This window comes from Aquarana catesbeiana, linkage group LG12 (genome assembly GCF_042186555.1).
Source record: "Aquarana catesbeiana isolate 2022-GZ linkage group LG12, ASM4218655v1, whole genome shotgun sequence".
Lineage (NCBI taxonomy): Eukaryota > Metazoa > Chordata > Amphibia > Anura > Ranidae > Aquarana > Aquarana catesbeiana.
The window spans coordinates 231,894,318-231,915,328 of NC_133335.1; the positions used below are offsets into that span (position 1 = coordinate 231,894,318).

The following is a 21,011-nucleotide window of genomic DNA, read 5'->3' on the forward strand; positions in this document are numbered from 1 at the left end:
CTCAGCATCCTATCCCATCAGAGATACTATCTGCATGGAGTGTGTATGGTGGGATATGATGCTGAGCTGCAGGACTAAGCATGCTCACCTCTCTATACACGGTGGGTGTGTTATCACTTTAGAAGACTTCTTCAACCCCTTCAGCTCTCCCCCCTGTACACCTCCTAGGGAACAAAGTAGCTTTTACATTTCCACTATGGCCTATCGATTCAGCAATAATTTTATCATTCCTAAGATAAAATATTAATGAAATATTGTTTTTTTTAAACTCCTCCCACTGCTTCCCATGTGATCAGTGTTTATAAACAATGTTACTTTGTATCACTCGATGTCCCGTCTGATCAATGTTTATAAACAATGTTACTTTGTATATCTCTATCTTCTGTCTGATCAATGTTTATAAACAATATCACTTTGTATCTTCCAATCCAACGTTGGAACAGGGTTTGTAAACACTGTGTCAGGCGGTTCATAATTTCACAGCTTCAATATTTATATAGCAAATCCCAACTGTGATTTTGAAGGCGGATGTGTCTCCTATACAGAGGCTCCAATTTTCTCCCTCAATTCAAAGGCACAAATGTAGGTGAACTCGCACCCCACCAGTCGGTTTGTACAATTCTCGTATTGGTGTTGGAGAAAAGCGCCCACCTAAGGTAGGGACAGATGGTTCTGTCTTATGAAATACATCGCGCTGTATAAAACTGATGACCAAATGCAGACTCAGAAAAGACTTTCTATAGGAATAAAGTTCCCGCAGTTTATGGAGCCCAACGTTCTTCTAACCAAGACAACCATCAGTAGGTTAGCAGGCGGTCTCACCAGCCCCTGACATTAGGGGGCTATAGAAAAATGTACACCGGAGTTCTTCTTTAACCAAAATCTTTTGATATGCACTATATTACCAAAAGTATTGGGACGCCTGCCTTTACACGCACATTAACTTTAATGACATCCCAGTCTTAGTCCGTAGGGTTCAATATTGAGTTGGCTCCGCCCTTTGCAGCTATAACAGCTTCAACTCTTCTGGGAAGGCCGTCCACAAGGTTTAGGAGTGTGTCTATGGGGATGTTTGACCATTCTTCTACAAGGGCATTTGTGAGGTCAGGCACTGATGTTGGACGAGAAGGCCTGGCTCGCAGTCTCCGCTCTAATTCACACCAAAGGTGTTCTATCTGGTTGAGGTGGGGGGCGTGTCTGGATGAGCAAGGTGGAGGACGTGTTCTGGCTGAGCTCCTCCAAGCCACAGAGAATCTGCTGCCATCCGGGCTCTAACTCTCTCCTGAGAGCCTGCTTTACACTTTATCAGCCCCTGGGGCCGCCCTGCTTGGCGCCCGGAGTGTTATTTTTGTGGACTCTTGCTGTTTTCGGTTCCCCGGGCCTGTGGATTGCTCCTGGCAGAGACTCCCGCCGCCATCTTGGGGCCTACGGCCCGATCGGAGCCTCTAGCCTGCCGCCCCAGTGAGCCGGGAGCCGAGCGGACGCTCATCCTCGGCGAGTGGCTGCCAACCTGTCGGGGGAACGGCGAGGGGGGTCACCTGAGGTCTGCCTGGAAGCCCGATCCCTCCGCTCCGCTGCGCTACGGCCTGGTGCTGCCCCGCGGCCTGCTACATACCTGGAGCCTCTGACCTACACTATCTGGGGAGCTGGACACCGGCCTGGGATGGATCTGCCCTGCCTGACCCCTGGGACACAGTGAGTAACAGCTTCTCCTCCCCAAAGATCCGCTCTGAGCCTACATCTCGCACTGAAAAAGGCGCTCGCCCGACCGGATACAATCACTAGGAAAGTCCGCGGCTTCGGCCTATCCCTGGAGGTCGGCGGCCATCTTGGTGCTCCAAGTACTCCCATAACCATCTTTTTCCACTACCTTTCTCATTGAAACTTTTCTACAGCACTCACTTTTCAGCAAGTTCCTCTCTCATCTGACGCATTACCTTTACAGCCTCTATTTTTGCTTAATTACAATAATTTTAATAATTTTACTTGCCCTTCTACTGTCATTAGAGTACACTTTCTGCTACCTGTGCTCCACCTAAATGGGAACCCCTCCAGGTGCTGACAACATTTTGATGAATATGTGACACTGCTCAGATGTGAGGGGGGGTGCCCCTTGCAGCTATCGGCCATATAGCTCCAATTATGCCCGCCAAAACACCTAAGCTCCGCTCTGCCTCTGTTAAACGTTCAAGCAAGAGATCACTCTCTATTCCAGTCTCCACAGGTTCTATTCAGCAATACCTAGCCAACGCACGCGGTGACCAAGACAGGGCCCCGAGAGTAAGCGCCTCTCCATCATCCCACGCTGCTTCTGTGAGGGAGAGCTCTCCAGCTTCTTCCTGCTGCTCGGATCTTATGGATGATCCCGGATCCCCCGTAGGCTCTGAAATGTCAGCACTTATGAGCGGCCTCAAAAAAGAACTTGCAGGTATGTTTCACAGTTTGGAGAAATCCATCAAAAAAGAAATAACTGCTGTTCGATCTGATATGTCACATCTCCTGGTCAGGGTGGAGGAAACGGAGCAGCGACAGGACACGCAGGCACTAGCCATTAAAGAACTGCAGGACACTGTTGCCCAGCTGGCTTTTGCTCACCGTACATCCTTATATAAGCTCGAAGACCTCGAAAATCGTAACCGCAGAAACAATATCCGAGTTAGAGGGTTGCCGGAAGCCACTAGGGATACTGATCTTGAACCTTCTATAAGAGGCATTTTTAATACCATCCTGGGTAACCCTGTCGCTGCGCCATTACGCTTTGATCGTGTGCATCGGGCTTTACGACCCCGTAACGCTAACTCAGACCAGCCCAGAGATGTCATCTGCCGCCTACATTATTTTGAAGATAAAAATGCCATTATGATAAAGATGCGAGGCATACCTAACATTGACTTTGACGGTGCCACCATCAGTATCTATCCAGATCTTTCTAAAGATACTCTGGACCGCCGCAGAGCATTAAAACCGCTACTGGATAACCTACGATCTGACGGGATTACATACAGATGGGGTTTTCCTGCCTGCCTGATTGCTACAAAAAATGGTCGTTCCCATACATTGAGATTTCCTGAGGAACTTCCAACTTTTTTGCAGGACCTACATCTCTCACCCATGGAACTTCCAGGCTGGCAGGATTCGATTCCAAAATTCTCATGCCCCATGGACTCTGTCTGGAAAAAGACCCCCTCAAAGAGGAGTCGCGCTTCTCTCCCAGGCTCTGCACAAACACAAGGCTAAAACATTTATTTTTTCACCCATATTATTGTTAATAATATAAATCATTTTTTTTTTTTTTCTTACAAAAAGGCTCTTTTGGCTGAGTCCGGACCCGGTCGCTGTGTTTGCGTGTGCATATAGAATTTTTCTTTACTCTTTTCTGTACTTGCGCCTGCGGAGCCGGGGTGGACTCATCGGTAAACTGACCAATATTTGTTTTTCTTTATTATTATGTTGATTGTTGCATGTTTCCAATTGGTCTACATTTGCGATTTTTTGTAGGTTGCTTATTGTTTTTATTGATCCTGGTTCCACTTACATGGGTTTTCATATTTCCGACTGGAATTCATTGCTCTCTTGTTAATGACGGGTTGTTAACATGTTTTTCTTCTACAGGCCGTGTGCTGTCGGGGCACACTCCCCTCGCCACCTCCCCCCCATAGCGTAACACCACCCCCCACCTCCTCCTGGGGATGGCGAGCGTGAATGGCCCCGAAGATATCCTATCTAATCCTTGTTTAAGGATTGGGATGGCCTTTCGCTCTCTCTCTCCCCAATGGGACCACTGCAGTTTTCTGCGTGATATTTTTTCATTTCCCACTAGTTCTCTGACCTACATGTATAATTATTGTATATGTTTGTCTTCTCCTTCTTCCTCTCTTCTCTTTCTTTCCTACTATTCCTCTCTTTCTCCCCCCCCCCCTCTTCCCCCTCTCTGCTGGCATGCTTGGCAAGACAAACTGAAAATATTCATGCTCCTTTTAAATGGCTAAGGTAAAGATTGTATCCTACAATGTTAGGGGTCTTAATGTTGCTGCTAAACGACATCAATTATATCGTGAACTTAAACAAGCTACATGTTCCATTGCCTTTCTTCAAGAAACGCACTTAACCCACACAACACCTGTTAAACTTACCTCACCTAACTTTCCGCAGTGGTACTATAGCCTGTCAGACACCAATAAGTCCAAAGGTGTAGCTATTGGTTTCTGCAGTGGTTTGTCTTTCAGGCTTTCTGACATGCTTGCGGATGACTATGGCCGCTTCCTTTTTCTTAAGGGATTCATTGGAAATGTCCAATGCACGCTTGCAAATATCTATTGCCCGAACCATGACCAACCTACCTTCCTTTCCCAAATACTGACTAAGTTGTCACACTTTGCCACAGGACTTACTATTCTAGCGGGGGACTTAAACATGCCGTTAGACCCCATTATTGATACATCACAAAGCCGTTCTAATATCTCTTTCAAAAGACTGAAATTTGTGAAAAAACGGCTTCTTGATCATCAATTGATGGATGTTTGGCGCCTTCTTCATCCTAAGGAGAAGGATTTCTCACACTACTCCTCAACACACCAATCATACTCTAGAATAGACAATATATTCTTAGACCATTTCCATCTTCCCTTTTTACACTCTGCCCACATTGGTCTCACATCAATATCAGATCACGCACCTGTGTCGATGACATTGACCATGCCCTCCCTACCCCGACGCACCACCAACTGGAGGCTTAATGATTCCCTTCTCACTAATGAAGCAGAGGTCTCTATGCTAGCCTCCCACTTATCGCAATATTTTAGGGAAAACAAATCCTCTGACACCTCCCCCTCGGTCGTTTGGGAAGCTCATAAGGCTACCATTAGAGGTCGGCTCATTGAGCTTGGTGCGCGGATAAAAAGAGAGCATGGTCAACAAATTAACCAGGTTCTACAACAGATAGAGGCTCTAGATAAGCAACATAAACTTTCTTTACATAATGAACACCTTAAATCTCTCACACTTAAACGTGAGGAATTGAAGTCCCTCCTTAATCTAGACACCAAGAGAAGATTCCAGCGTCTGTCGCAAAAATTTTACGAATGGGGGAACAAACCAAGTAGATTGCTGGCTAGATCACTAAAGACTAAACAGTCGCAATCATTCATCCCCAAGATTAAGCTTCCGTCAGGCACATTGGCCCATGCAACCCCAGATATTGCTAAAGCATTTAGAGACTACTACGCGGACCTATATAATGTCAAAAATGACTTATCCTCTCTCCCTTGTGAGGAGAGACGAAACCGTATGCTATCCTACTTGAGAGAGGCAAATCTTCCCAAATTACCCATATCTGTTCTAAAAGAATTAGAAGAAGACTTTTCGGTCGAGGAATTCCAGACAGCATTGAAGTCCTCCCCCTCTGGTAAAGCCCCTGGACCTGACGGACTCACGATTTTATACTATAAAACATTTAGTGACATCCTGCTCCCTCGACTCTCTGAATATGCAAACTCAATCTCCCACTCTTCAGGCTTACGCCCAGAATCACTTTTGACTCATATCACAGTCATCCCTAAACCAGACAAGGACCCTACACTCTGTAATAGTTTTAGACCTATATCGTTAATAAACGTTGACATTAAATTATTTGCCAAAGTTATGGCAAACCGCCTACTTCCCCTTATACCAAATTGGATTTCGGCGGATCAATCAGGTTTTATACCCGCTAGAGAAGCGAAAGATAACTCCCTTCGTGCAATTTCTCTGATTCAATACGTTCGACGGTGCTCCCAGCCCACCCTACTCCTCTCTACTGATGCAGAAAAAGCTTTCGATAGGGTGGACTGGGAGTACCTTAAGCTGACCTTACGCCATTTGGGGGTGGGTCCTAAAATGTTTCACCGTATTTCTTCTCTTTATGCTAACCCTTCGGCTCAAGTCAGGATTAACGGAACGTTGAGCGACCCCTTTATCCTACATAACGGAACCAGGCAGGGCTGTCCCCTCTCCCCTCTTCTATTTGCTATCACTCTAGAACCTTTTCTCGCCACAATCAGGAACAATACTAACATCAAAGGCATACAAATAGGCAACAGATCCCATAAATACGCGGCATATGCAGACGATGTACTATTTTTTATCCAACAACCTCGGATCTCGATTCCGAATCTGATGTCTGCATTCTCCACGTTTCAATCAATTTCTAACTTCAAAATAAATTTATCTAAATCCGAAATTTTAAACATTAACATCCCCAAGGCCGAGACTCTCTTCCTCAAACCCCTTTTTCCTTTTCGATGGGAATCAAACTGTTTGAAATACCTAGGTATTTACCTCACCTCTAATCTTCAATCCATTTTCCGATATAATTACATCCCCATGCTAAATAAAGTCAGAACTGACCTACGAAAATGGTCTAACCTGTCACATACTTGGTTAGGGAAGGTTAATATAATTAAAATGAACATACTACCACGCATCCTTTTCCTTTTTCAAATGCTACCACTAGGTGTCCCGGTGGGTTTTTTTACTACTTTACAGTCCCTGGTCTCCCGCTTTATCTGGAAGGATAGACACCCTAGAATATCCAGGGGGTTATTGTCCCGCTCCAAATGCTCAGGTGGTTTGGCACTTCCTAATTTTAAAGCCTATTTCCAAGCAACGGTACTGGCCAGACTAGCTGAATGGAAATATGCCCTTGGCAGGAAGCTATGGGTACAAATCGAATATCATCTGAGTGGAGTGGACCTTTCAATGGCTCCTTGGATACCCCGCTCCCACAGGAACCTCGCCCACACCACCTCGGCCCTTACCATTTCCTCTTTGGATATATGGGACGCACTACACAAAAAACATTCCTGGAATTATGACTCCCCTTTGCTACCTCTTCTCAATCACACATACTTTCTACCAGGCCTTTTGGATCCAGGTTTTAAGACATGGAGGTCAGAGGAACCCCTCTTATTACATCACGTTCTAAATGGCAATACACTTAAACCCTTATCTTCAATCCTCACCCCTAAACCTGCCACGTTCCTAGATAAATGGAGATACCACCAATTACAACACTTCTTAAGCTCCCTTTCTAATCCAATTAGGGGCATTAGCGATTTAAACGAAATAGAAGTAATATTCCTTCCAAAAGACCCCCCTCTACATTGCATCTCTATATTCTATAAAGCTCTTATTACACTTCAAAACCCAGACCCCCCTTCCTACCTGACTAAATGGGAAACTGACCTTGGTCTCTCCCTGACTGACAACCAAAAAGATAGGATCCTCCAACTTGCTCACACCTCGTCCATGGCCTCAAGAATGACAGAGGTCAACTATAAACTGCTCACTAGGTGGCATTACACCCCAGTTCGCCTACACCAAATGTTCCCCGCCAGTTCCCCATTGTGCTGGAGGAACTGTGGGAACAAAGCTACTCACGCACACATATGGTGGTTCTGCCCATTGATTAAACCGTATTGGGAGAATATTCGCACTCTGATTGCTCAGATAGCTGATGTTCAAATACCAAATGATCCATGGGCTATTCTGTTTCATATCACAAAAACTCCCATAAAGGCGTACAAACACTCAATCATTCCTCATCTACTAAACACTGCCAAAGCCTTAATCCCCACATTGTGGGGCCAACCAATTACTCCCTCTATGAAGGCCTGGCTACAAATGATTGACAATGTATACCTTATGGAGAGTATCACCCACAATATTAGAGGGACCTCCCAGAAACATTCTTTAACCTGGGAACCCTGGAAAAAATTTCAGACTACTGCCACATATACAAACCTCCTGCTCTAACCCCTCAACCCTAACACTTTAGCATAGCCATTAAACACCCACTCATGATAATCTTCCCCTCTGCTCAATACATGGTCTAGTATGCCAGCAACCTCCTACCCTCTCCCCTTCCCACCTTCAACTCTTTCTTTTCTATCCTCTCCCTCTCTACCACTATCTTGTCTCGATGTATACTTATGTTAAACTAAAGCAATATTTTCTATTTAAATTCCATTTAATGTATAGTGCTCACCTAGCTTACACTTCTTTATCCAAATCAGCTGTTTAGTTGACTTATTGTAACTTCCTGTGCGCACCTGATAAAACTAACTAAGCAGTGAATTTTATGAGTACTATAACCTATGCTGTTAAAATAATGGAAGATTTGTGTTATAACTGTATACATGATATATTTTCTTTAATAAAAACTTATTAAACAAAAAATCTGGTTGAGGTCAGGACTCTGTGCAGGCCAGTCAAGTTCCTCCACCCCAAACTCGCTCATCCATGTCTTTATGGACCTTGCTTTGTGCACTGGTGGGCAATCATGTTGGAACAGGAAGGGGCCATCCCCAAACTGTTCCCACAAAGTTGGGAGCATGAAATTGTCCAAAACGTCTTGGTATGCTGACGCCTTAATAGTTCCCTTCACTGGAACTAAGGGGCCAAACCCAACCCCTGAAAAACAACCCCCCACACCATAATCCCCCCTCCACCAAATGATTTGGACCAGTGCACAAAGCAAGGTCCATAAAGACATGGATGAGCGAGTTTGGGGTGGAGGAACTTGTCTGGCCTGCAGAGAGTCCTGACCTCAACCCAATAGAACACCTTTGGGATGAATTAGAACGGAGACTGCCAGGCCTTCTCGTCCAACATCAGTGCCTGACCTCACAAATGTGCTTCTGGAAGAATGGTCAAACATTCCCATAGACACACTCCTAAACCTTGTGGACGACCTTCCCAGAAGAGTTGAAGCTGTTATAGCTGCAAAGGGCGGAGCCAACTCAATATTGAACCCTACAGACTAAGACTGGGAAGCCATTAAAGTTCATGTGCAGGTGTCCCAATACTTTTGGTAAGATAGTGCATGTCCTGTAGTTTGAGAGGCTCTAACACTTGTAACTAAAATGTTGTTTTGCAGAAATTTAGCCATCGGAATCGGAATCCAGAACTTTCCCGAGGGCCTCGCGGTTAGCCTCCCTCTAAGAGGAGCCGGCTTGTCCACATGGAGGGCATTTTGGTAAGTAGCTCTATTCGTTACCAGCAGCCGATGCCGTTATGGTGGCCGCGGTTATTCATCACCTGCCGGTCGGTGTGGGATCGTCACCGATGACATCGGCCTCTTTGTACCAGTCTGAATTAGGGACTTCTCATTGGCCAATGAAGCCAATCCTATTCTTCCTTTCACACCACGTAGCGCCCCTCCGAAAATTTGCAGCTTGTTACCTCCCCAACTCTTCACTTGGCCTTCCAAGAACGACTTGATGTTTTCCTACAAGGTTGTGGTGGGAGGAATACATTTCACGCTACATTGCCGACCTCCTTCCAAAAATGCTGCTTGCCTGGCTGCCACGCAGATTCCACCCGTGAAGTCACAATTCCTGATCATTGCACCAACAGGCAGATGAACAAAAGGAGGTCAGCAAGAGGCCATCGTCATATGTTCTCCATGACAGATCACCTGTAGGCTCCTTTCACATGGACCATCGGGGAAGGGGGTAAAAACAAGTGGTCGATCCACATTTTTACCACCCACTAATGCACATGCTGCCGCTCGGCGTATTGCCGCGGCTGCGATTCTTTGCATTACATTGTGGCAATTTTAACACTATATGTGGAACTTGACAGGTGGCACCACCTGCCAAGCTCTACCATGTACAACGAGGGGAAAAAAGTGTTTGCTCCCCTGCTGATTTTGTACATTTGCCCCACTGACAAAGAAACGATCGGTCTATAATTTTATTGGTCGGTTTATTTTAACAGTGAGAGAATAACAACAAAAATATCCAGAAAAACGCATTTCAAAAAAGTTATAAATTGATTTGCGTTTTAATGAGTGGAATCAGTATTTGATCCCCTATCAATCGGCAAGATTTCTGGCTCCCAGGTGTCTTCTCTACAGGTAACAAGCAGAGATTAGGAGGACTCTCGTAAAGGGAGTGCTCCTAATCTCAGCTTGTTACCTGTATAAAAGACACCTGTCCACAGAAGCAATCAATCAGATTCCAATCTCTCTCCACCATGGCCAAGACCAAAGAGTTGTCCAAGGATGTCGGGGACAAGATTGTAGACCTGCACAAGGCTGGAATGGGCTACAAGACCATCGCCAAGCAGTTTGGTGAGAGGGTGACAATAGTTGGTGTGATTTATTCGCAAATAGAAGAAACATAAAATAACTGCCAGTCTCCCTCCGTCTGGGGCTCCATGGAAGATCTCACCTTGTGGAGTTTCAATGATCATGAAAACGGTGAGGAATCAGCCCAGAACTACACAGGAGAATCTTCTCAATGATCTCAGCTGGGACCATAGTCACCAAGAAAACAATTGGTAACACACTACACCGTGAAGGACTGAGATCCTGCAACGCCCGCAAGGTCCCCCTGCTGAAGAAATCACATGTACAGGACGGTCTGAAGTTTGCTAATGAACATCTGAATGATTCAGAGGAGAACTGGGTGAAAGTGTTGTGGTCAGATGAGACCAAAATCAAGATCTTTGGCATCAACTCAACTCGCCGTGTTTGGAGGAGAAGGAATGCTGCCTGTGACCCCAAGATCACCATCCCCCACCATCAAACATGGAGGTGGAAACATTATGCTTTGGGGGTGTTTTTCTGCTGAGGGGACAGGACAACTTCACGTCATCAAAGGAACAATGAACGGGGCCCATGTACCATCAAATCTTGGGTGAGAACCTCCTTCCCTCAGCCAGGGCATTGAAAATGGGTCGTAGATGGGTATTCCAGCATGACAATGACCCAAAACACACGGCCAAGGCAACAAAGGAGTGGCTCAAGAAAAAGTACATTAAGGTCATGGAGTGGTCTGGCCATTCTCCAGACCTTAATCCCATAGAAAATATGTGGAGGGGGCTGAGGGTTCGAGTTACCAAACATCAGCCTTAATGACTTGGAGAAGATCTGCAAAGAGGACAAAATCCCTCCTGAGATGTCTGCAAACCTGGTGGCCAACTCCAAGAAACGTCTGACCTCTGTGATCGCCAACAAGGGTTTCTCCACCAAATACTAAGTCATGTTTTGCGAAGGGGTCAAATATTTATTTCACTCATTAAAATGCAAATCAATTTATAACTTTTTTGAAGTTCGTTTTCCGGATATTTTTGTTATTTTGTCTCTCACTGTTATAATAAACCGACCATTAAAATTATAGACGGATCGTTTCTTTGTCAGTGGGGCAAACATACAAAATCAGCAGCGGGGTCTAATACTTTTTTCCCCTCACTGTAAGTGAAAGGAGCCGCGATGCAACCTCAAGCCAAATCCCTGTCTCGCAGTTGTGGCTCCGCCCCGTGATTTCCACTTGGCATTAAAAAAAAAAAAAAAAACACAAGCATCAAGTATAATCATGCCTGTTAACCCCCTTTTACCAACATGAAAATCAATCCACCGCAGGTTGCTTTTCGGGAGGTAATAAATGATACTGCTAGTGTAAAAGAAGCAGATGAAGTAGAAGAAGTAGAAGCTAGACTACCGGAGATGCCTACAGCCCCCCCCCCCCCCCCGTCCTAACGGAATGTGTACACGCCCTCTCGGTGTCTGCATGGCATTTCTCAGGGTAAGTTTCCTTATGGTGACAAATCTTATGCCTTTGCAATGTGTGTTGGCCACTTGTAGAGTCCATTGGGGGGGCTTGTCACAGGGTGACAACGCAGGAGATCAGCTAGATGCCACTTCAATGGTATCCCAGTCTTAGTCCGTAGCGTTCAATATTGAGTTGGCTCCGCCCTTTGCAGCTATAACAGCTTCAACTCTTCTGGGAAGGCCGTCCACAAGGTTTAGGAGTGTGTCTATGGGAATGTTTGACCATTCTTCCAGAAGAGCATTTGTGAGGTCAGACACTGATGTTGGACGAGAAGGCCTGGCTCGCAGTCTCCACTCTAATTCATCCCAAAGGTGTTCTATCGGGTTGAGGTCAGGACTCTGTGCAGGCCAGTCAAGTTCCTCCGACCCAAACCCGCTCATCCATGTCTTTATGGATCTTGCTTTGTGCACTGGTCCAAAATCATTTGGTGGAGGGGGGATTATGGTGTGGGGGGTTGTTTTTCAGGGGTTGGGTTTGACTCCTTAGTTCCAGTGAAGGGAACTCTTAAGGCGTCAGCATACCAAGACATTTTGGACAATTTCATGCTCCCAACTTTGTAGGAACAGTTTGGCGACGGCCCCTTCCTGTTCCAACATGACTGCGCACCAGTGCACAAAGCAAGGTCCATAAAGATATGGATGAGCGAGTTTGGGGTGGAGGAACTTGACTGACCTGCACAGAGTCCTGACCTCAACCCGATAGAAAAACTTTGGGATAAATTAAAGTGGAGACTGCGAGCCAGGCCTTCTCATCCACCATCAGTGCCTGACCTCGCAAATGCGCTTCTGGAAGAATGGTCAAACATTCCCATAGACACCCTCCTAAACCTTGTGGACGGCCTTCCCAGAAGAGTTGAAGCTGTTATAGCTGCAAAGGGCGGAGCCAACTCAATATTGAACCCTCCGGACTAAGACTGGGATGCCATTAAAGTTCATGTGTGTGTAAAGGCCAATACTTTTGGTAATATAGTGTATATGATTATATGTGTGTGTGTTTATACATATATATATATATATATATCTATATATATATATAGATATATATATATATCTATATAGATATATAGATATATACACACACATATATATATATATACACATACATACAATATTACATCTCTGTGATCAGACAATTTTCTCTCCCTAGGTATGGCCAGCTGAGCGGAATGGTTGAGCCCATTGCCGGGGTCTTAGGAGCATTTGCCATATCAGTGGCAGAGCCGGCCTTGCCCTATGCGTTGGCGTTTGCAGCGGGCGCCATGGTCTATGTGGTGGTGGATGACATCATCCCGGAAGCTCAGACTGGGTAAGCTGTTTTTGTACGGTGTATTTATTAATCTAGTGATGGCCCCTAACCCTTGTTAGCCAGGGTTGTCTTCTCTGTGTGCCTCTCTGAAACTGGTTTCACTTTGTCGCTAAAGGCTTTCCATACTGGGACTGAACCCAGCCCACCTTGCAGCCCCCCCAAGCCACCCCCCACCCCCCCACCCCCCCCCCATGTCCAATGACGGAGCCTCAGCTGATCGCATGGACACTCTCATTGGACGAGAGGAGCTGTGAACTCAGAGAAGTCACGTCTTGAAGCAGAAAAAAAAAAAATGAAACTAGTTTCAGAGGGGTGCAAAAGCACCGGGACTGCTGCCTAAGGGTTCTTTTCACACGAGTATTCTGTTTGTTTCATCAGTTCAGTCATGTTTTTTCAAAGAAAAAAAACGATCCGTTTTTCATCAGATTCTTATCAGTTTTTGTTTTTTTTTTACATTCACTACCAATGCAAAAAGTGATGCAAAATAAACCGTTTGTTCGTTTACATTCGTTTTTCGCTCGTTCTGTTTTATTAAAGTGATTGTAAACCCTTACACACCACTTTTCCCTACAGGTAGGTCTATAATAAGGCTTACCTGTAGGTACTGGACATATCTCCTAAACCTGCACATCATGGGCACATGCGCACTGAAGAATCGTGCCGTTTCTAAAGGGCCCGTGCCGCGACCGTCGGCGCATGCGCGGGAGTGACGTCGCGTGACTCTGGCCAGTCACAGAGCCGGAGTCCACGGCCCCCGGAAAAGGAAGTGGGGTGAAGATGGACGCAGCCACCAGCGGGGACATCGCGGGCTTCGTTTGCAGGTAAGTGACACATAATGGGCTAGTATGCGATGCATTACTAGCCCATTGTGCTTTTACTTTGCAGGGGGAAAAAAGAGGAAGTAAAACCCATCAGAGTTTACTTCCTCTATAACGAAAGAAAAATAGAGCTTTGATCAAAAAGCGGAAATAGATGATCATTCAATTACATCCCATAGAGATGCATTGATGTCCGTTTTTCATCCGTCAACAGATGGGTAAAAAACGGGCAAACGGAAGGCCTGTGTGAAAGGGGCCTAATAAAGGGGATGGCAGGAAGTTTGTTGTACCTCTTCCTAGTTGGGGCTTTACTTTTTTACAAGGTGACTGGAACATTTTACATATTTTAGTAAAGAATAAAACCTTTTCACCTGTTCATCCTTTTACATAAAAGGACATTTATTTTAAATTTTGCTCGCGCTGAATTCGGCCCCTGGTCACATGACCAGTAGAGAGGTTTTGGTCACCTGATCTCTACCCAAGGGGCTTGGCAAATCCCACCGCCGGTGTTCCATCCCAATAGTGGAGACCCCACGACCAGTCTCTTGGTGTTGGTCACATGACTTGAGAACGTTTTTTTAGCTTTTTGTTCTTGTCAACCAAAAAAAAATGTTTGTTTTGTGTCAGAAACCTAAAGAATTCCAGGTATGAATATTTTATACAAAGTTCATGATTCCACCTTGGATCAATGTAACTATGTCTATATCTCATACCTGGAAATCACATTTGTCCTGGGCACTGCTGTCCCCTCCTGGGACTTCCATGTCAGAAAGAAGTGGAAGATCAGCAAACCTCCATTCAATGATCTCCACTAGGTACTGTGAACCTGGAAGGTCTCAGCTCTGAGCACTTCTGCTTTGAGAACTGACAATCTTTGGCTGCTGTGGCCAGGGGAAGATGAGCCGTAAAAGGCCTAAAGAATCCATTGATACATTGTTTCTGCATTCTCCATATGACCAAATAAAAAAAAATCTCTCTTGGGTTGGTGACAAGTAGTTGAGCATCTCACAGCCGTGTTAGGGATACCAGATGAAGGGTCAGACCCCCCCACCAGAAACAGAAATATGGTATGTGGTCACCTGAGACAGAGGAATATGGATGAACGGTATGGTGGGCGGTGTTTGTGATTGGACGGTATGGAGAGTGGGGTTTGTGATTGGACGGTATGGTGAGCGGTGTTTGTGATTGAACGGTATGCAGAGTGGGGTTTGTATGGAGGGTGGTGTTTGACTGGACAGTATGGAGGGTGGTGTTTTTGATTGGACAGTATGGTGAGCGGTGTTTGTGATTGGACGGTATGGAGGGCAGTGATTGGACAGTATGGTGGGCGGTGTTTGTGATTGGACGGTATGGAGAGTGGGGTTTGTGATGAGCGGTGTTTTTGATTGGACGGTATGGTGAGCGGTGTTTGTGATTGGACGGTATGGAGAGTGGGGTTTGTGATGGGCGGGGTTTGTGGTTGGACGGTATGAAGAGTGGGGTCTGTGATGGGCGGTGTTTGTGACTGGACGGTATGGTGAGCGGTGTTTGTGATTGGACGGTATGGAGGGCGGTGTGTGTGATTGAACGGTATGGAGAGTGGGGTTTGTGATGGGCGGGGTTTGTGACTGGACGGTATGGAGAGTGGGGTTTGTGATGGGCGGTGTTTGTGACTGGACGGTATGGTGAGCGGTGTTTGTGACTGGACGGTATGGTGAGCGGTGTTTGTGATTGGACGGTATGGAGGGCGGTGTTTGTGATTGAACTATATGCAGGGTGGGGTTTGTGATGGCCGGGGTTTGTGATTGGACGGTATGAAGAGTGGGGTTTGTGATGGGCGGTGTTTGTGATTGGACGGTATGGAGAGTGGGGTTTGTGATGGGCGGGGTTTGTGATTGGACGGTATGAAGAGTGGGGTTTGTGATGGGCGGGGTTTGTGATTGGACGGTATGAAGAGTGGGGTTTGTGATGGGCGGGGTTTGTGATTGGACGGTATGAAGAGTGGGGTTTGTGATGGGCGGGGTTTGTGATTGGACGGTATGAAGAGTGGGGTTTGTGATAGGCGGGGTTTGTGATTGGACGGTATGAAGAGTGGGGTTTGTGATAGGCGGGGTTTGTGAAATAATAGAACTCTATAACTTGTGACCTAACTGTCATTTTCCCCCCCTGTGCGGCAGTGGAAACGGAAAGCTGTCCTCCTGGACGTGTATCCTGGGTTTCGTAGTCATGATGTCATTGGACGTCGGTTTAGGATAACGACGGTCACCGCAGTGCGGATGCTGAACCCACAATCGGAAGAGGCGCTGGGCGCTACGACCGCAGTTTACAAACAAATTTGCCTTTTTATGGATGATTGATTAGTTGTGTATTTATATCTGATGTTTTCTGAGTGTTAATAGTGGGAGTTTGATCGGGGGGGATAATCCTGTGTAGATGAGATTGATCAGGTGGAGACAGGAAGTCTCATGTATGATAATTGGGGGGGGGAATATTTTGTCTATTGTACCTGATCAAATGCTTCCATACATTCCAAGAAGGGCTCATTCACCTGTATAGGGGGCGTTCCTTTCTGTAACGACTGAAACCAAAGCACCCCCAGACTTGTTCTCAGTGGTGGGGGCAGACCTGTGTTCTCGGGGGGGGGGAACGTAGCAGTTTTGGGTTGCTTACTTGCAGGCAAGCCTGTGGGCATTAAATGCACCCCCAACACTCTAGAATTAGGAGGGACGCCTTTGAGTACAAAGTATGTTGGTAAAGGGCACGCCTCCCTGCCCCGCCCCCTATGCAGACAAAAATAAAATGGATTAAACCAACAGGAGATTCTGTTCAGCACTTTACTGGATCTTCAGAATTATACCTGGACTCATTTAGAGGTTGGATGGAAGGGGGTTACATTGATATAGTAATATATTTTTATAAATAGATCTACTAAGTATACAGCAGATAATAAATAAGGGGGGGGGGGGGGGGGGGGGGGGGTTGGGACGGATAGGAACTCTCCAAACCACCATTGTTGCTGGACAGATTGACTTGTATGTAAATGTGGACAAAAATCTAAATGAAGCACCAGAAATAAAATAAAAAGGAGAATACAGAATCATTACCGGTATTGAAAACACAAATATCAGAGTTCAGGATTATTTACAACACAGAGAAATAGTGAATTGTTGAGGGGCAGATGCACTTTAAAACAAAGCACATGTATCCATTCTGTTTCCTTCCCCCGACCCCCTTTTCCCTTCACAGATGTATACTTGCCCTCCCTTCCCTTACCTCCCTTGACCTAACCCTCCTTCCCCTATGCATACTTGGCTCACCTTCCCCTTCACAGATGTATACTTGCCCCTCCTGACCTGTCCTAACCCAACTCCCCCTTCCCTCCCTTGACCTACCTCCCCCTTCCCTATGCATTCTTGGCTCCCCCTTTCCCTTCACAGATTATCTCCTCTCCTCTCGCCTAACAGAACCCCCTTCCCCTTCACAGATGCATACTTGCCTCCCCTGACCAAACCTAACCCCCTTTCTCTTCAAAGATGTATACTTGCTCCTCCTGACCTGTGCTAACCTACCTCCCCCTTCCCTTACCTCCCTTGACCTAACCCCCCTTCCCCTATGCATACTTGGCTCCCCTTTCTCTTCACAGATTACCTCCTCTCCTCTTCCCTAACCTAACCCCCCTTCACAGATGTGTACTTACCTCTCCTGACCTGTCCTAACCTAACTTCCTCTTCCCTTATGAATACTTACCTCCCCTGACCTAAGCCCCCTTTCCCTTCACAGATGCATACTTACCTTCCTTGACCTAACTCCCCTATGCATACTTGGCTCCCCCTTCTCTTCACAGATGCATACTTGCCTCCCCCCCTAACTGACCTAATTCCCCTTCCCCTTTACAGATGCGTATGCATACTTGCCTCCTTTGACCTGACGTAACCCCCTTTTCCCTTTTACAGATGCATACTTACCTTCCCTGACCTAACCCCCCCCCCCCCCCCCCCCTCCTCTTTCACTAATGTATACCCACCTCAGTCTCACAGTGGCAGTTCTGCTCTTTGTTTACATCCAGCGGTGGAAGTCTCGTGGTCCCAGCTTTGTCTGCACCTTACAGCTCCATAGACTACTGAGGGGACCGTCTCCGATTATCCTCGGCCTGGAGACAGAGCCCTGTAGAAGAAGTCTATGGGGGGACTAATTGGCCAGGACAGTGAAGATTTGCACCGTCAGATGTAAACAAACACCAGTGGCCACACAGCTGTTGGATTGAGGTAAATATTCATTGGTGGAGAGGGCTTAGGTTGGGACAAAAATTGGTAAGTGCACTTTAAGGCTCCTTTCACACAAGCCAAAGTTGCACCATGTTCAGTGCGACTTCGGAGTCTGACTTTGATACGACTTTTACACTCTCTGGCATTGAAGTTGTGGCAAAGTAATGCAGGAACTTCAGTAGTGTCACTTGGAACGGCTCTCATAGAGATCTATGACATTTCACAGGACCAGCAACTTTGGGTCTCACAACTGAAAGGAGCCTAATTTTTGATGAAGTAAGGTGAGCAGCCGTGACACTTGTGGGACTTAGGAAATATAATGTTGCATGACAAGTTGCAGCCCATTGGTTTCAGTGGCACCTGTTCAGATTGGTGTTAGAAAAGGTGCCTACACGACTTTTCACGCAACTTCGTGCCAGAGACGTCGAACTGGAAAGTGTAAATGGAGTCTTACTGTCTTGAGATTCACCTTCTTGTTCTAGTAACTGTTGCCACCAGACCAGGAGAAAAGAGAGGTGAGACCTTTCAATGGGGACACTTCTTCCGAGGAGATTCCCTCACTTTCTGTTCTCTATAGGGTAGAAAGTAAAGAGAAACCTCCCCAATGGGACACATATGGCAAAAACACCCCAAAGAAAATGAAGAACTGCTCTAACTTTCCTACGCTCTCCAATACTGCAGAAAGTATTACTAGCTTTAGGAGGATCTGATACAAAGCGAACAAGCTGCATGGAATCTAAACTTGCTAACCTGCCTTTGTCCCACCAACCTTCACTGGGTCTTTCTGTGGTCTCCTCGTTGGTATTGTGTCACAAACCCATCATCGCCTGGCAGGGTAGAGAGCAGAGTATATCCGGTGTAAGCCCCGGGCCACCTACCTCCACAAAAAAAAAAAGAGGCCACACTGTAGCTGGAGGCCCGGACATGGCAGACTATAGGAACCAAGTCCAGAGCCAAAACCTCTCCAGGTGCTCGTGTATATTGGAGGCCACTTGGCTGATCAAACTTTTTCAGGCCAATCATTTGGGTCCACTTGGAGGGGGTTTGGACCCCTCTATGGCCTCCTTGTAATATCATTGGGTGCAGAGCTAAAACCTCTCCAGGTGCTCGTGTATATTGGAGGCCACTTGGCACCTTTTCAGGCCAATTAAGTGGGTCCACTTGGAGGGGGTTTGGACCTCTCTATGGGCTCCTTGTAATATCATTGGGTGCAGAGCTAAAACCTCTCCAGGTGCTCGTGTGTATTGAAGGCCACTTGGCACCTTTTTCAGGCCAATCAATTGGGTCTACTTGGAGGGGGTTTGGACCTCTCTATGGGCTCCTTGTAATATCATTGAGTCTAGAGCCGATAAACGAGAACAAATGGAAGCCCTCTTCTCTGAGACAACTTTTATCCTTTACAACTTATTGAAGATAAGCCCTCTGAGGGATCAATTGTCTGGAATAATCTGCGTTGTCCCAAAACTATGGGTTTGCCCCCCTCCAAGTGGTCCAAATCAATTGGCCTGAAAAGGCCAAGTGGCCCTCAATACACACGAGCACCTGGAGAGTTTCTAGCTCTGGATTTGGTTCCTATAGTCTGCTATGTCCAAACAAGGGGGGGAGGGTAAACTTCCATAATAAGTGAGGCTACACAATTTTTACCCTTCCCGCCCTGTGTCGCTTTAACTTGGCCATGGCTGGGGATCGGGAAGGTCTACCTGATCATGTGACCGTTGTGATTGGCTGATCCCACCGGCTCCCAATCGTTACCAGAGACCAGGAGCTGTCTATGAAAGACTGAAACCTCAGCTCTCCATGGACACATGTGGACGTTAAAGCCCCAACCTCTTTGCCGCCGCACGTACGTGTTGCGTCAGCCGCAAGAGGATTAACCGTATACTGGACAATTTAAAAAATGTTTGCCCAGCCATGGCGGCCTCTCTTCACTAGGTGAAATCCCAGGTAGAGAAAAAGAAAACATGGAGGCGTTTCCCATTTTAACCAATCGGAGTCTTGCTTTCCATATTCTAGCTCGGCATTAGCTACAATCTGATTGGCTGTAAAAAAAAAAAAAAAAAGGACACGTGTCTGCTCCCCCTTCCCCCGTCTGCTCTAATAGCCTTTTCGTGGCAGTTTTGGGTGGAGTGTTGGGTAGCAGTATGTCTCACCAAATTTCTAGTTTGGATTTTAAGGGAAGGTAAAGAATTGCGGTGGTGCAGAAAAAAGTCTGTGAACCCCGGAGAGACCGAACGGGCATTGTACAAGTTTTTGAAATAAAAATAAAAAAAATTTTAAAAAATTTATATTTAAAGAATTTACAACGGATGGCAGTAAGATAAACCGAATAAATTCTTATAAGTTTTATATGGGTTTGTAGTCGTTTATTCTGTATCTACCCCCCCCCGCACATTGACCCGGCCGTAGCAGTCTGCCAAGAGCGAATCAATCGGGGGGGGGGGAGCCCTGATCGATGGCATGAGAACTCATAAATGAAAGTCTTTGTAGAACCCAACAATGAGGGTTCCCCCTGCAGGCTGAACGAAGGAACTCCCAACAGATTTCTCCGTCCATGCTCCCAGGATGGATGGGCGATGGGCCATTGCATTCTCACAGCAAACATTTTCCATCAGGCACCACCGACCAACCAAAGCCGACTGAACAATCAATCGTCAAGTGTTGGAAGGCCCATCTAAGCTCGAATTTTGGCCAATAAGGAAGTCCGCGTATGGCCAACATTAGACTTCCCAGACAGCTGTTTCGGAACTACAATGTCCATGAGGCATTGCAAGGCCAACAAGCATGACTTCCAAAGGCTGAGGCATGATGGGACTTGGAGTTCCACAACAGCTGAAGGGCCACAGGTTGGGCACCCATGCAAGAACAAGAGACACCCACAATGTGCCTACTAGGGGGCAGCATTTAAGCTCCCGCCTTCCCTTCAGTCAGCAGGAAGCATTGGACCTCTGCAGAGAGGCTGCTGCTTCTACACAGAAAGCAAGGGTCCCCCTCTAAAGCATGTTGTCAGGGGATGGGCTTTCCTATTTAGACTGTGGCTGCTTTCTAAAGGA

The 21,011-nt window shown here is 46.4% G+C and overlaps 1 protein-coding gene across 1 annotated transcript in view; it reads left to right on the forward strand.

The window, feature by feature from the left end:
* Positions 1 to 20,307, forward strand: part of SLC39A11 (solute carrier family 39 member 11) — a 404,839-nt gene extending 384,532 nt beyond the window's left edge. The window contains exons 7-9 of the mRNA XM_073606902.1: positions 8,915 to 9,013; positions 12,741 to 12,899; positions 15,874 to 20,307. Of these exons, the coding sequence (XP_073463003.1) occupies positions 8,915 to 9,013; positions 12,741 to 12,899; positions 15,874 to 15,952 (337 nt within the window). The 3' untranslated portion in view covers positions 15,953 to 20,307. The remainder of the gene's footprint in view (positions 1 to 8,914; positions 9,014 to 12,740; positions 12,900 to 15,873) is intronic.
* Positions 20,308 to 21,011: the final 704 nt, after the last annotated feature.